Source organism: Hyperolius riggenbachi, chromosome 7 (genome assembly GCF_040937935.1).
Source record: "Hyperolius riggenbachi isolate aHypRig1 chromosome 7, aHypRig1.pri, whole genome shotgun sequence".
Lineage (NCBI taxonomy): Eukaryota > Metazoa > Chordata > Amphibia > Anura > Hyperoliidae > Hyperolius > Hyperolius riggenbachi.
Genome location: NC_090652.1, coordinates 169,921,689 through 169,936,952, shown reverse-complemented (window position 1 = coordinate 169,936,952; position 15,264 = coordinate 169,921,689). Strand labels below are relative to the sequence as shown.

Here is a 15,264-nt window from a genome sequence, read left to right as displayed (position 1 = left end):
CGGGTTCCCTTTTTAAGATTTGAAATAACTACTTGTTGATAATATGCTTGGTAAAATCTGAATGATATCAGTAATATCTGCCAGAGGGATATTAAAAGGAGGAATGATTGAATAGGGGGATTTGCTTCCGAAAGATGTGCTGTGGGGCCTGAAGTTATAATAAATAAACATGCAAAAACGGCACAGTTGAAAGGTACTCGAGAATACTGTTTTTTTTTATTTCTGACACATACATTTATTGAAACGGAAGACCTTTCTTCGGAGTTCAGATCACGCATATGTCCTACAGTAACACAACGTTTCATACAAACAATTACTAGAAGATATTATTTCACAGAATCTGACATTCACCTGAGTCAATATGCATAAATAAATCCTCCAATTGTGAATGTAATGACTAAATTGTAAACGGAAGTGATGTAAGGGTAGAGGCAACTTAGTGCTTCCTCCTGTGGAGAGGGGGCGGTGACTTAGCGCCTGGGGTCGAAGTGTTCTTTTCTCATTGCTGAGCTCAGTGTCATTACGGACATAAAAATGGCGGAGAAGCTGGGTAAGAAAACGTTTCTGCTCGCAGTCTATCAGTGACATAAACGGTCTGATTGTGGGTGAGGATAGCTGTGGAGGGTGTGATGGAGTTTCCTCATAGCCTGAATGGCAAAAAGCGTTCTGGTGCCTGCTGCACATGTAGATTAATATCTATCTATCAGTTGGGCTACTGTGTTTGCACATTCTTGCTATCATAAAAATGTCAGCAACTTAATCAGTCCACACTATGACATACACAGTGGTGCATTCTCAGCGCATTATTTGCGGATATGCAGTTTCCATCACTGTCTGTTTCTCAGACACCAGCACCATTGTGCTGCATACGTTCCCACATGCTGCTTGGGTTCTGCTGCCACCACTTGGGTCTACTGGCAGTGGAAAATGCCCTTATACCGATGGGAGCTTCGGTAAAGGCATAATAAACCATTGGATAGAAACAAATCAATGGCAGTCTCCTGGGAGAGATGATTCCCATTGGTCGGTTTAAATCTAATGTATTTGTCAGGTCTCTCAAATGGTATAGCAGAACTTGTCACTGGCAGTAGTGGCAGATTCAAGAAGCTACGGCTATTTGACTGGAGAAACTGCAGGAACGTATATTGTCAGCTCCCATATGCTGTTATTATTTTTGACATGTGCACCATATGTGAAGTCTGAAAAAAATCATGCAATCATGACTTTACATTCTGACTTCTGGAACTGATCCGTTGAAGGTGAGAACTGATCCTATACCTAACATAGTATCTGCTGGGGCGTCTGTAACTGCCTTCTGTGAAACGGACATCATTTGTACGCTGTTACATTGTGTGTGAAACAAGCCTATGATTTCTGTGTGTGCCCTGGTAGAGAAGAGACAGTGAGGAACACTCAGGTAGGATGGAGAGCAGGGCTGTGGAGTTGAGAGAGAGTTGGGAACAAAATGCACCCCCCCCCCCCCATGTATAGCCAATGTATTTAATCAGCCACACACACCACCATGTATATAGCCAGAATTCCTGCCCGCTTTACCTACTGTGCTCCCGCTCCTGCAAAATAAACCCTAGCGGCAGACAGACCTATAGCTCCCCCTAAAAAGCCCTAAGCGGCAGACCTACTCCTGCCTGCCCACTTCACCTCCTCTGTTCCTGGCACCCTCCTGAAGAAAGTCCCCCTGCTGCTTATGCCTGGCAAAATTCACACTGCATATTAGCAGTGACATGTAGGAAGCAGTTAATGTGTCCAGTAACAGCACCACCCTACAGGAGGTAAACAGATAGATAGATAGATAGATAGATAGATAGATAGATAGATAGATAGATAGTTAGTAGCTAGCTACTATAGTAATAGCAGTGCTTAGTCACTGTATTTTTAGAGTCAGACATGCATATCTGATTGTGACTGTATATCTGATATGTACACAGGAATCCTTTTATATAAAATAACATCTCTGCTGTTAGCATAAAGACAAATGTGTAGTCACTTGTGGGGATGGTCAATGAGATGCAAATCTGTGTGGATGAAAGTTTATGCAGATTTTGCATATACATTTATGCACTCCTTTTGCTCATGAAATACTTGAATTTGATATGTTGTTAAATTGGGGGTTATACAGTAGTACAGCAAAGTCCCCGTTATCTGGAACTCAGGCAACCGGAAGTCTCAACTAGCCAGCATGCCTGAGGCATAACGGGTACTTTGTTTTGGGCAGGTTTTGAGGCATGTAAAATACTGCAGCGATGTCTAGCAGCCTTCCTGCAGCACCTAGTTGGCTCCTAGCGGCTTGGTGTGTCTATGGACACAAGTCGGCATGTTACCTCACCCGATGCACTGGCTTCCAAGGACAGAAAAGCCTGAAAGCCGCTAGGAGCCCACATGGTTCTGCAGGAAGGCTGCTAGACATCGCTGGAGGCGCGATAAGTATTGTGGGGTGGGTAGATTTGCGCTTTTTAGGCTGGTTGCTCAAGCAACCGGCAAGCACGTGTATCCGGCTTCAGACAATCCCTGCTGGTGCCGGATACCTGGGACTCTGCTGTACTATACATATGCACTCCCCGCAGAGCTGTTGTGAATCCAGTGGGAATGTTGTGCACATTAAAGCGGACCCAAACCAAACCTTTTTTAACAACTCATCCTCCAGGATGGCTAAAACATGAGGAAGCCTGCTCCACCCCAAAGGAAACACCACCACAATTATTCAATTAGACAGACCATATAGGTCCTCCTCTGCCATAGTCCCTCAGTTTTAGTGTGTTTCCTACACCTGAAGGACACCCTCTGAGGCAGTATAGTACCTGTCTCCTACGTTTTCTTTTCAGACCTCCTTCCCCCCCCTCCAGCGGACAGAACTGCGTGTTGAGCGCTTCTCGCTTGTGGTGTAGCAGAGAGAGCTCGTGCGTCCATGGGTGGCGGCGGCATGGATGGAGGTCTGATGCTGGCCGTGTCTGCGGGCAGAGTGAGTCTCCTAAGGCGAACGCGCGAGATCTCGCGAGACTTTAACTGTGCACGGAGGGAGGAGGCAGCGTGATGACGCACGGCTGATTCCGCATAAGGCGGAAGTTATTCAGCGTTCCCGGCGCCATTACATGCCGGTCAGTGCTTGCAGAGGAAGGCATGGAGCAGTCAGACGCCTTACCCTCTGAGCCCAGCGGACCTCCGGACGCTACCACACAAGCGGCAGGACAGGTGAGAGTGGACAGACTGGGGTTTTGGGAAGACATTGCCAAAAGTCTGTCCACAAAGAAAACTGCTGTATTTTCTGTGGGGCAGTTATTGATTTTCTAAAAGCAGTATCCAGATCGAGACCAATCCCGTCAAAATTATTTCCTCCCGGGGACTTAAGTTTGGTTTTGAATTATTTAACTGAGTCTCCTTTTGAGCCCCTCAACTCAATTTCGATAAAATGGCTAACTCTAAAGGCGGCTTTCTTAGTCGCCATAACGTCGGCACGTAGGGTTGGGGACATTCAGGCCCTTTCAATAAAGGACCCATACATGACTGTGTTTCCCGATAGAATAGTCTTTAGAACAGATCCTACGTACCTCCCTAAAGTATCTTCGGCCTTTCATAGATCTCAAGATATTATTATTCCATCCTTTTGTGATCCTCCTTCCAATGAAAAAGAGGGAAAACTTAACAAGTTGGATGTCAGGAGAATTCTACTGTCCTATCTGGAAGCCTCAAAGCCTTTCAGAAGATCTAATCACTTGTTTGTAGCTTTCGCAGGGTCAAGGAAAGGGTTACAAGTTTCAAAAAGTACTATAGCGAGGTGGATTAGAGAGGTTATCACCTTAGCCTATACCAAGGCAGGACAGTCTATTCCCCAAGCTGTGAATGCACATTCTACCAGATCCCTGGCTACCTCCTGGGCTGAAAGATTAGGGGCCTCTTTAGAAGAGATCTGTAAAGCGGCAACCTGGTCTAGTCATCAGACTTTTGTGAAGCATTATAGAGTCGACCTACTATCAGCTCAAGACTTATCTTTTGGGAGAAAAGTTCTACAAAACATCATCCCTCCCTAAGGTAACTTTATTAGACTTCTCGTTGGTCTCTCATGTTTTAGCCATCCTGGAGGATGAGTTGTTAAAACCCTGTTAGAACTTACCGGTAGCGGTATTTCAACGAATCCTCCAGGATGGCTACCTTAGTTCCCTCCCTATCTTGGGAGATATTAGATTAATTATTATGCATACATATGGTAGTATTGTTCTTACTTTATGGGGTCCTCCTAGGTTGTACTCTATATTTACTGAGGGACTATGGCAGAGGAGGACCTATATGGTCTGTCTAATTGAATAATTGTGGGGGTCTTTCCTTTGGGGTGGAGCAGGCTTCCTCTCATGTTTTAGCCATCCTGGAGGATTCGTTGAAATACCGCTACCGGTAAGTTCTAACAGGGTTTTTTAATTCAAAATATTTAGTTGTACCACTCTGACACATATAAAGATAAATAAACACTCCTTCAAGCATATGAACATTTCAGTGCATGCTTTTCACCCTCCTCTTTGCATAACTAGGGTTATACAGGTGGCAGCCATTAGCAATTCCTCCTTTGCTGGACACCATCTACTCCACCAGTTTGCTGGATTATTTGCCGGCAATATGGCCTGGTGCACACCAAAAACCGCTAGCCGATCCGCAAAATGCTAGCAGATTTTGAAACGCTTTTTCTTTTTCTATGGCGTTTTGCGGATTGCTGCAGCGGATTTCAGTATAGTACATTTCATATATTGTTACAGTAAAGCTGTTACTGAACAGCTTCTGTAACAAAAACGCCGGCAAAACCACTCTGAACAGGCGTTTTTTCAGAGCGGTTTGCGTTTTTCCTATACTTAACATTGAGGCAGAAACGCATCCGAAATCCAAAAAATGCCTCACCCCGGCATTTTTCGTTTCTGCAAAACACCTCCCGCTCTGGTGTGCACCACCCCATTGAGATACATTGACCAAGCGGATCCGCAGCCGCAAGCGGCTGCAGAAACCCTGAAAAAGCCGCTCGTTGTGCACCAGCCCTATGAAAGGAAGGGAGGGGTTTCTCCAATAAATGTAAAATATTTTATATTTGTCGTCATGTAGCTGAAAAAGGCTGCTATTTATTATTATAATTTAGAAAATATATTTTATTTCTGAAATCTTGTATTTATAGTTTGGGTCCACTTTAACCTCCTTGCCGGTTATCCCGAGCTCAGCTCGGGGTAACCCGCCGCGGAGGATTGCTCTGGCTCTGCTGGGCCGATTTGCATAATTTTTTTTGTTACATGCAGCTAGCACTTTGCTAGCTGCGTGTAACATCCGATCACCGCCGCTGCGCCACCCCCCCCCCCTCTCCAGACCCCTTGCGCAGCCTGGCCAATCAGTGCCAGGCAGCGCTGAGGGGTGGATAGGGACTCCGTCTGACGTCAGTCCAATTGTCGCCATGGTGACGGGGGAAGCCCATACAGGAAATTCTTGTTCAGAACGGGATTTCCTGTTGGGTTTTTGCGCCGGATGGGTGGGAGGGATAGCGAAGGGAGGGGGGAAGCATGTAGCTAGCGCTAGGCTAGCTACATGCTAAAAAAATTTGCAAATAAAAACCCTCCCGCTGCCGTGCGCAGCAAATAATTAGAACGGCAGGGAGGTTAAACACAAAGGTGTTTTCCGTCACCCATAAACCTGGTTCAGATTGTGAATGAAGAATGAAATAGAGGAAGAATCCCCTAATTTTCCTGCAGAGTACCTGCACATCACTCTTAGATGTACACACAGTTAAATTGCCTAGGACTTCATGTTCTTTGTTCCTGTCTCCACCCTCTACAAGTACTCTTACCGAGAACTATTTTTGATTTCTATTTAACAGCTACTCTGCAGCTAAATCCTTTAGTTTAGTTAAAATGGATCTCTGGTGTACATAAAAAAAGAGGTACACTAATACTTAGGACAACCGAGGTGATCTGATGAGATAGACATGTGTATGTATAGTGCCTAGCACACAAATAACTAGGCTGTGTTCCCTTTTTTCTTTCTCTGCCTGACAGTTAAACATCAGGTATGCAAGTGACAGTTTCTGTCTGGGTCGGACTGGGTCAGACTATAGCATAACCCTCAGTGATAAGTAATTACAACCATAAAACACTTTCCTGTCAGTAAATGGCTTCTGAGAGCACGAAAGAGACAAAAAGGGTCAATAATTCAGATTTTAGCTCTGGCATACTTCAATGAAGGTGTCATTGAGCAGAGGCAATGAGAGAGTAAAAACCTAAAAACTAGATTTAAATATAAAATAAAACTGTGAGATATTTAAAAGTCATTTTTAGGAGAAGGATAGATACAATTGTTTTTCTCATCTGTTTATTTTCACCTCAGATGTCCTTTAGGCTGCTTTCACAGTGGGACGTTACAGGCGCACGTTAGAGCAGCCTGTAACGCACCCCCACCGCACAGCAATGAAAAATCAATGGGCTGTTCACAGTGCCCACGTTGCGTTACATAGTAACGCTTCACGTCAAGATCAACGTACTGCATGCAGTACTTTATAAGCGGCTAAGCTGCGTTAGACTGTTTGCACATGCTCAGTACGTGTGTTTTTTTTATTTTAGGGGCGGAGAGGAGGTGGGGAGAGGCAGCTACGTAGCCAGGCACATGGCTACTTGGCATTCACTGCACTTGCAGTGTTTACTCTTTGGAGCGGCCGCTGATTGGCTGGCGGGACCACGTGATGCGGAGAGCTCCGCTCATGTGGTCTCCGCAGCGCCTCCGACAGAGCAGGCGCACCAAGAGCTGCTTGTAACGCGGCTCTTGGTAGCGTCCTGCTCCAACACCACCAGGCGTTGCGTTAGGAGCACTTTATGTGCCCTATAACGTCCCCTAAACGCAACGTCCTGGTGTGTAAGTAGCCTTAAAGTTAGTCCCAACACATTGGTCATGATTTTTACCCTTTTTTTCCCCCCCCCCCTCTGTTTTCACCTTATTTATGTTACTTTTTAAAGCTCCCAAACAGTAAATATGCAATATAATTAAGGTAAGAACAGTAATATTGAAATTAAGTTAATCAGGAACAACTTGCTTTGAGTGATTATTTTGCTTGTAGATGTGCTGAAAGGTTATTTTTATCAGGTGATAAATAAGTCATTTATGAGAAGTTTTTTTCTGATTAGAGCCCAATGTCTGTTTAATGAGATTCAGTGAAACCCTTTATCAGCTGGTGCATAGCCCTGCTTTCTCGCAGAAAATGGCCCTGGCCTTTTTTAAATCAATAATAAAGAGGCAGAGGCCTTTTTCTGAAAGGTGGCAGGGCTACATAGTGAAACCCAGCTGATAAGGGGCTCCAGTTAAATCTGAAGGCCCATACACACGTCGGATTTTAGCGAACGACCCGTCGTTTGAACGTTCCGTCGTTCGGACGTTTTCGCGTCAAATCCGACGTGTGTACAGACTATCGTTCGCCCGGCGGATCGTTGGTAACCAGTCTTATCACCCGAACGATAGTCTGTACACACGTCGGATTTGACGCGAAAACGTCCGAACGACGGAACGTTCAAACGACGGGTCGTTCGCTAAAATCCGACGTGTGTATGGGCCTTTATACAGACGACTTGCTGGGGCATTCACGTGGGCAATGATAGGCCAAGATGGCTGAAATGGGTGTAAGCTTCCTGGTCAGGAGCTTTTTGTTTCCCAAAAGCAGATGCCATCTTTATATAGCTTTAAAATTCCCAAGCGTTGGCAGTCATGAGATGCCTTTTATGCCTTTTATGTTACATACTTTCAATCAACGAGATTGTAAGATGCAAATTCGAGGAGTCAGGGTTGGAGGATTTTTGAACTGACTCCATAGCCTTGATGGAGAGTAGACACCAGTTGGCTAATAGGTAAGTGTAAGCTCTGCTGCTAACACTGCATGTTGGTTGTCCCGTAATCGAATACCTCTACTCCTGCTCACCTGATCCAATGATTGAGCGTTATCTTCTATCTGGCATCATTGATCGATTTTGATTGATTTCAGATGGAGATTGATTGGGCATCATTAGCAGCATATACAGGATCTTCTCAAAAAATTAGCATATTGTGATAAAGTTCATTATATTCTGTAATGTACTGATAAACATTACTTTCATATATTTTAGATTCAAATACACACCACTGAAGTAGTTCAAGCCTTTTATTGTTTTAGTATTGATGATTTTGGCGTACAGCTCATGAAAACCCAAATTTCCTATCTCAAAAAATTAGCATATTTCATCCGACCAATAAAAGTGTTTTTAAAACAAAAAAAGTCAACCTTCAAATAATTATGTTCAGTTATGCACTCAATACTTGGTCGGGAATCCTTTTTGCAGAAATGACTACTTCAATGCGGCGTGGCATGGAGGCAATCAGCCTGTGGCACTGCTCAGGTGTTATGGAGGCCCAGGATGCTTCGATAGCAGCCTTAGGGCTGGTTCAGACGGACGTTTGTGCAGCGTTTACCGCCAGCGTTCGGGGCTTGGCGTTAAACGCTCCCATTCAAGTGAGCGTTTAACACAGAAGCCCCCCGTGCTTTTTAAATATCTCACCTGTTTGGCTGCCGCTAGTTTCCAGCCACAACAGCTTACGCATTTGTGCCCCACGTGGCGCGTGTCTGGCGTCGTCGCTTGCGCGGTTGCAGCATGGCCATGCTTGTGCATGAAGAAGAGTGCAGCACAGATCTTCCAGAGGGTCCTGGCGAGTGGTAGCAGCAGCATGGAGGACACGGGGAGTGTATACTGAATAAGTAATGATATATTTGGGAGTTGTTCCTTTTAGATATAGTAAAAGGAAAAAACCCTTTAGTCCCTTTTTTAGTCATCCACCTGACCCACCAGTGTATACTGTGTATACTGTGTATTCAGTGTATACTGAATCCAGAGCCTTCCCTTTACTTAGGTACGTATTTGGTTTTTGACCCGAGGGTTCACTTAAATGGCAAAAATCCGAATTTCTTTACATGGATATAATATTAAAGGGACACTTAAGCCAGGAAAAAAAAATTAGTTTTACTCACCTGGGGCTTCTACCAGCCCCCTGCAGCAGTCCTGTGCCCTCGCAGCCACTCACTAATCCTCTGGTCCCCCGCTGCCAGCTAGTTACGTTTTTGCCGACAGGCCCGTCAGGACTGGCCACGCATAGCTTTTTCCGCATTCCCGGCTGTAATTAGCGCTATTGCGGGCCGCAACCCGTACAAAAATACGCGTTGCCGCATTACGCACGCATATTTTTGTACGCGTAGTGCATAGTGTCATTTGATCTTTTAGCTATGAGTAAGAACCTGTTGGTTCGAAACATGTCAGCTATATGATGTGTGAGCTCGTTTGGATACGTCCAAAATAAAGGAACCTGATTCACAGGACATTGTGCGGACACTCTTCTGTCTATGTTCCTTTGGATTGGCCTGTCCTGGTCCTGCACTGTCCTGGGGAGGTGTGAGCGGTTTTCTCCAGTGGTTTCTATCTAATTGATGGCTTATGTATACCGGCTCCACAAGCGACCCATCAGGTTCCCTTGGAATAAACTACGTTACATCAAGCTCCTACAATAGTATACACATCATCTGATCTTATGGCACAGAGAGAACAGCGTAATTTAAGGAGCAACTCAGTTGCACAAGGTGGACATACCCATGCTCCCAAATCCAAACTGGATCTCTACTTCAAATCTTCCAAACCTTCTTCCGTGACTATGGATTATAAGTCTGCTGCTATGAAAGCCTCATCTGTTAAAATCAACACCCAGCCAACCACTGCTTGTGGCGTGCAACAAGGGCTGAATGGATCAGAAGATAGGATGGGGGACTCACCGGCATCTGTGCCTGCCCTGGAGGAGGGAGGTCCTGGCGGGTCTGGATCGCTCCTGTCTGCTGGGGTGGTGGGAGATGGCGCACGTTTGCATCTTCCGGATAATGCAGATATTGCCCCACATGTTGCCGCATTGGAACGGGCGGGCTTCCGTATCCGGAGCATGGAGGGACAGACGAGACGTCATTCCATGGGGTCTGGAGCGCCGACTCACGGCGCAGCCTTGATGATGACATCGCTTGGAGCCAGACCCAAGCAATCGACGGGAGCCAAGGATGGATTGCTGTCTCCTGGAGGCGCATGTCTGCAGTCTCGCCCGCATTGCAGACAGTTGATGGAGGGTCTCCTAGGGGATTGGAGCAACGCACAGGACGGCAGTAAGCAGGTAACATTATCCTCTGCTGTTTCAGATAAAAATAAGGATGGTGTCCCTGTTCCTGCTGTGCCCAGTACTGTAAATCCCACTAAAGGTGTTGCTGACAAAGTGGATCTGAGGTCGGAACTTATAACCCACAAAGCTCAGATAGAGACTTTTGTTCCTCAGGAATCAGCTAGCCAAATTTGTGAGTCAAGACCTGCACAATCTGAGCAGGCTCCTACTTGGCAGTGGCCCTTGAGTAGTGACATTGCAAGTCAGATACAAATGGCTGCCAGCCTGACACAGACACCTATCCCTCCTGATGAGAATATTCAACAATATGATAAGGGAGTGGATTTTGTAGATGATCACCTTATAGGACTGGGGGATCTAGCATATGACTCCCACAGATGTCAAAAATTTGCATCTGTGTTTTCTAGGAAACCTTATATAGGAGATAAAGAGCCCGAAATCGGTTTGAGGACATCCTTTTTGCAATTAGAATCTCTTCTAGAGAAAGAAACAAAGGTGTGGTGGGATCTGACCACACTTAAACAGTATGTTGCTGAAAAAATAATACCGAGGGGACTCCGCATCAAAAAGGTGCCCACCACAATATATTCAGAACAGTTTATTATAGAATGGAACAAGATTCTTACAGATCTGAAAACCAATATTTCGAAATGTGAAAGTCTCGAGCAGTATGAGGTTTTAAATAAAAAAATGTGTGATAACATTGCAAAATTGGAATCCATTATAACAGAAATTAAGACATCTAAGTATCTAAGGGATGTGGAGGATTATAGACGTAAGGTGGTGTATGAGTGGGGCAAGTGGGAGACTCTGGCGAGATCACCGAAATCGCCCAAATCTATTCTCCGCAGAACACAGAGACAACAGGGAAGGAGGATTAACTTTAGTTCCCCAGAAGTTTCTGAAGTATCAGATACTTCAGATCCTGAAACATGTGGGCGCTCCTTGCAGGCAGAGGCAGTTGCAGGTTTTCCAAAAAACGCACAAGGTCCAACCACCAATTACAGGAAGCAGAGGAAGGGCCGCCAGAAGAACAGGAGAGGAGGAGGCGGAAGATCAGACGGGCGGGGAAGAAACATAGAGCCGGACGGCTTAGGTCAGGGGGGGAGAGGGTACAGAGTGTGGTGAATCTCTCCCAGTATGTGCTTTCGGATATGGAAGAGCGGGTCCTTGCCAGGGGCCTTTCTTTTGCGCCAACATATCATATGAATGTATTTGAAACTATTGTGGATGTAAATAGATTTATTAGAGCTGTTCTACTCCGAAAGCATTTTTCTGGCAGTGAAGAATTTGGGGGTCGGGTTGATAGGGTTATGGATGGTATTACTAACATTGGAGATTTTAGTGAGCTAAGTGCTAAATGGGCCTTGAAATCTCTGGCCTCGGAAAGCACTGGACTGGTCTCCATAGATGATGTCAAACCGATCCATGCCTGCAATCCGTCTTTTTATCCTTTGGCTAGCCGAAGTCATCATGTAGAGACCTTCCAGGAGTTGGTGGAGAGAGATTTGGTGGAATTGGAGGGGGCCCGGGGCAGTAGTAGACCTAATTTGTCACACCAGGAGCGACAGGCCCTTTCCAATCTAAAAAATAATCCCGATATAGTTATTTGTAATGCAGACAAAGGGGGTGCCGTTGTCGTCCTAGATAGCGATAGCTATAGGGCTGAAGCTCTGAGGCAACTGGGGGATCCTGCAGTATACCAGAAACTGGGAGCAGACCCCATGAGACCGTTTCAGAAGGAACTCTTTGATTTGTTATCCTTTGGACAGAGTTTAGGCATTCTGGATCAGAGGATGTCTGACTATTTGGGTGTTCGGGATCCGGTCACACCAATTTTTCACCATCTCCCTAAAATCCACAAACCGGGCGTTCCCCCAGAGGGTAGGCCCATTGTGGCTGGCATTAGCTCCCTGGGGGAGCGCCTGAGTGAGTGGGTCGATTCTATGTTACAGCCACTGGTTAGGCGACTCCCAGGTTATATCAGGGATACCAAGCATTTACTTTCTAGTTTAGAGAGTTTTGTTTGGAAAAGACATCATATATGGATCACTATCGATGTGAAAGCCCTTTATTCATGCATCCCTCATAGTTTGGCCATAGAGGCTATTAATTATTATCTTAGGAAGTATTCCGCCTATCCTGAGGAGCTCCAGACCTTTATATGTTTGGCCGTCGGGTACCTCCTGACCCGTAATTACTTCATGTTTGACGGCGGCTTTTACCTCCAGAGATGTGGTGCCTCCATGGGGGCCAAATTTTCTCCATCTTTGGCCAACCTCTATATGGGGTGGTGGGAGGAGTGCCACATTTTTGGGGGTGGGGGTCGCCGTCTGGGGGGTGTTGCGTGGTATGGGAGGTACATCGACGACCTGCTCTTGGTCTGGGAGGGAGCTCCGCAGGATATTCCTGCCTTTTTGAGGGACTTAAATATAAATTCTTTTAATCTACAGTTCACCTCTAATTGGGGGGTTGACTCAATTGATTATTTGGATGTCACTTTGGTGGGAGATCCAATCCAGGGAAAGGTGCATACTAGAACTTTTCGAAAACCTTGCAGTGGCAACACTACTCTCCGAGCCACGAGTTGCCATCCAAAGCATACGATTTGTGCGGTTCCTGTTAGTGAGTTCATCAGGGCGCGCCGTAATTGCTCGGATGAGGGCTGGCTGGGAGAGGAATTTAATAAGGTAGAGGATAGGTTACGAGAAAGGGGCTATCCCGACTGGATGATTAAAAGGGGAAAAACTAGGGCCAGTAAACAAAGTAGGGATCACTTACTGACAACATTCGCTGGCGGAGATACTAAAGATTCCAGGCCCACTTTTGTGACAACTTACAGTGTAGAGTTCAACCAGATTGTGTCCATTTTGAAGAGGTATCTTCCTGTTTTAAAGGGAGATGATGATTTACGGGATATCTTACAACAAGGAGTACGCTTCGCTAGTAGACGAGCTCTAACCCTGGCCCAATCCCTTTCACCCAGTTTGTTTGACTCTAGGTCTAGATCTTCAACATGGCTTAGCTTGTCTGGTTCATATAGATGTGGCGTTAAGACATGTCGCTACTGTGATGTACACCTGCGAACACGGGAGGCGACGTCTACATCGAACGGGCGCAGGTTCCCCATTAAAGAATTCATAAATTGTGGCACGCAAAATGTGATATATCTTATCACATGCACTGCTTGTTCCCTGCAGTATGTGGGGTGTACCACGAGAGCTTTGCGTGCCAGAATTGGGGAACATTACTGCGGCCCGGCTTGGCTTAGCACAAACATCTCAAACGTGGCGAAGCATTTTCGCCTTGTTCACGGTGGCGACATGTCGTCTTTTCGTTTCCATGGTCTGGAGAGAGTCTTCCCAACCCAGAGGGGTGGGGATTTGTCTAAACGACTTACTAGTCGTGAGGCCCTATGGATTTTTAGAATGGGTACGAGAACCCCCAAGGGTCTGAATTCCCGTTGGGATTTAGCATTGATAACCTAATATGTAGCTGCCCACTATATTTCGCTGTTCTCATACTGTTTTGGAAAAAATTTGATTTTATTTATTTTATCAATTATTCTATATATTGTTTTTAAACAAACTCATATTACTGGTATACCATATATTAGATAATTTAGGAGAGGTACTGAATAATTGTTGTTAATCTCTTTTGGATTGTTAATATCCCTTCCTTGATGTGGAGCTTTAAAGGGGAGTGTTTGCCTCTTTTGGCCCAACCCCTCTCCACAGGAGGAGGGAATATATGGATGCATAGTGTCATTTGATCTTTTAGCTATGAGTAAGAACCTGTTGGTTCGAAACATGTCAGCTATATGATGTGTGAGCTCGTTTGGATACGTCCAAAATAAAGGAACCTGATTCACAGGACATTGTGCGGACACTCTTCTGTCTCTATTTTTATTGAACAGGTTTTTTCAAAATGTTTTCATGTCAACAGAAGACAAAAATTAACAACTATAGAAAAATATATTGAAGTCGTAATAAGGTGAGGTCAAGTGAAGACTGTAGTATAATTAGGGTTGCAACGGTATGAAATTCCACGGTATGATAACCGTCAAAAAAAAAAATCGCGGTATGACGGTATCACGGTATACGGTATTACACAATTATTTTCATTGCAATCACCCTTATAAAAAGCATCGCTTCAGCATCCTGCATATTTCCCCTGCTTCACTCAGCTAGTACAGGCTCAGGTACAGCTGCCTACATCTCTGCTGCCTCAACTTGCATGATCTGTGGCTGAAAATCCTAAGCTATCTGCAGTGCAACAGGTTCTCTTTAAAAATTTGCTTATCTGCCGTGGTGGCAGTCAGGTCACAGGTGACGCGCGGAGAGATCAAATTACAACATGTGCTCAGTTAGTTGGTGTGCTTTCAAAATTAGCTTATCTGAGGCAGCAGTCAGTGGACACAGGGGGGAGATTAAAGTACAATGTGTGCTGTGCTTTGTCACAGATGACAGGGCATTAGACAGACTCTAAAGATAACCTGAGGCGGCATTTTCAAATCTTAATAGGACACAGAGGGATGTACTGTGTACAATGACATGCCTCTGTGTCCTTGTGCTGCAGCCGCCTGCCACTCCGGGAGGAAGCTAGCGGCGGGGGAGCCTGTTGATGGATTAAAAAGCCGCAGGTAAATAGAAGGGTAGCAACAAGCAGACTGTCGCTAACCTGGTGGTATTTTGCTGGGGGGATAGCAGAGCGCGGTTGGGTGAATTGGCTGCAGCACAATGACACAGGCATACAGGACAAGTCTGTGTGTCTTAAGATTAGAAAATGCCGCCTCGGGTTCTCTTTAAATACATGCAGGGTGCAGAAATCTGTTCTGCTTCTGTCAGTCAGGTCACTAATGACACGGGAGAGGTCAAATGATGTGTTCTGCTGTGCTCAGTCAGATGAGAGGGCAGGTTAAGTACATACAGGGTGCAGTTCTGTGTGCCGTGTGGGGTGTTTCGGTAAACTGGGTATGGGAGAACATTGCGCTGAGTGCTGCTGGATGGGAAAGTAGTGCCGCTGAAAGCTATCAGGTGGGGAGGGAGATCTCCCCCTGGGTGC

The 15,264-nt window shown here is 45.5% G+C and overlaps 1 protein-coding gene across 1 annotated transcript in view; it reads left to right on the top strand.

Moving 5' to 3' along the window:
* Positions 1-444: 444 nt before the first annotated feature.
* ATP5MF (ATP synthase membrane subunit f) overlaps positions 445-15,264 on the top strand; it is a 49,409-nt gene continuing 34,589 nt past the window's right edge. Inside the window, exon 1 of the mRNA XM_068244874.1 lies at positions 445-550. Coding sequence (XP_068100975.1) covers positions 535-550 — 16 coding nt within the window. The 5' untranslated portion in view covers positions 445-534. The remainder of the gene's footprint in view (positions 551-15,264) is intronic.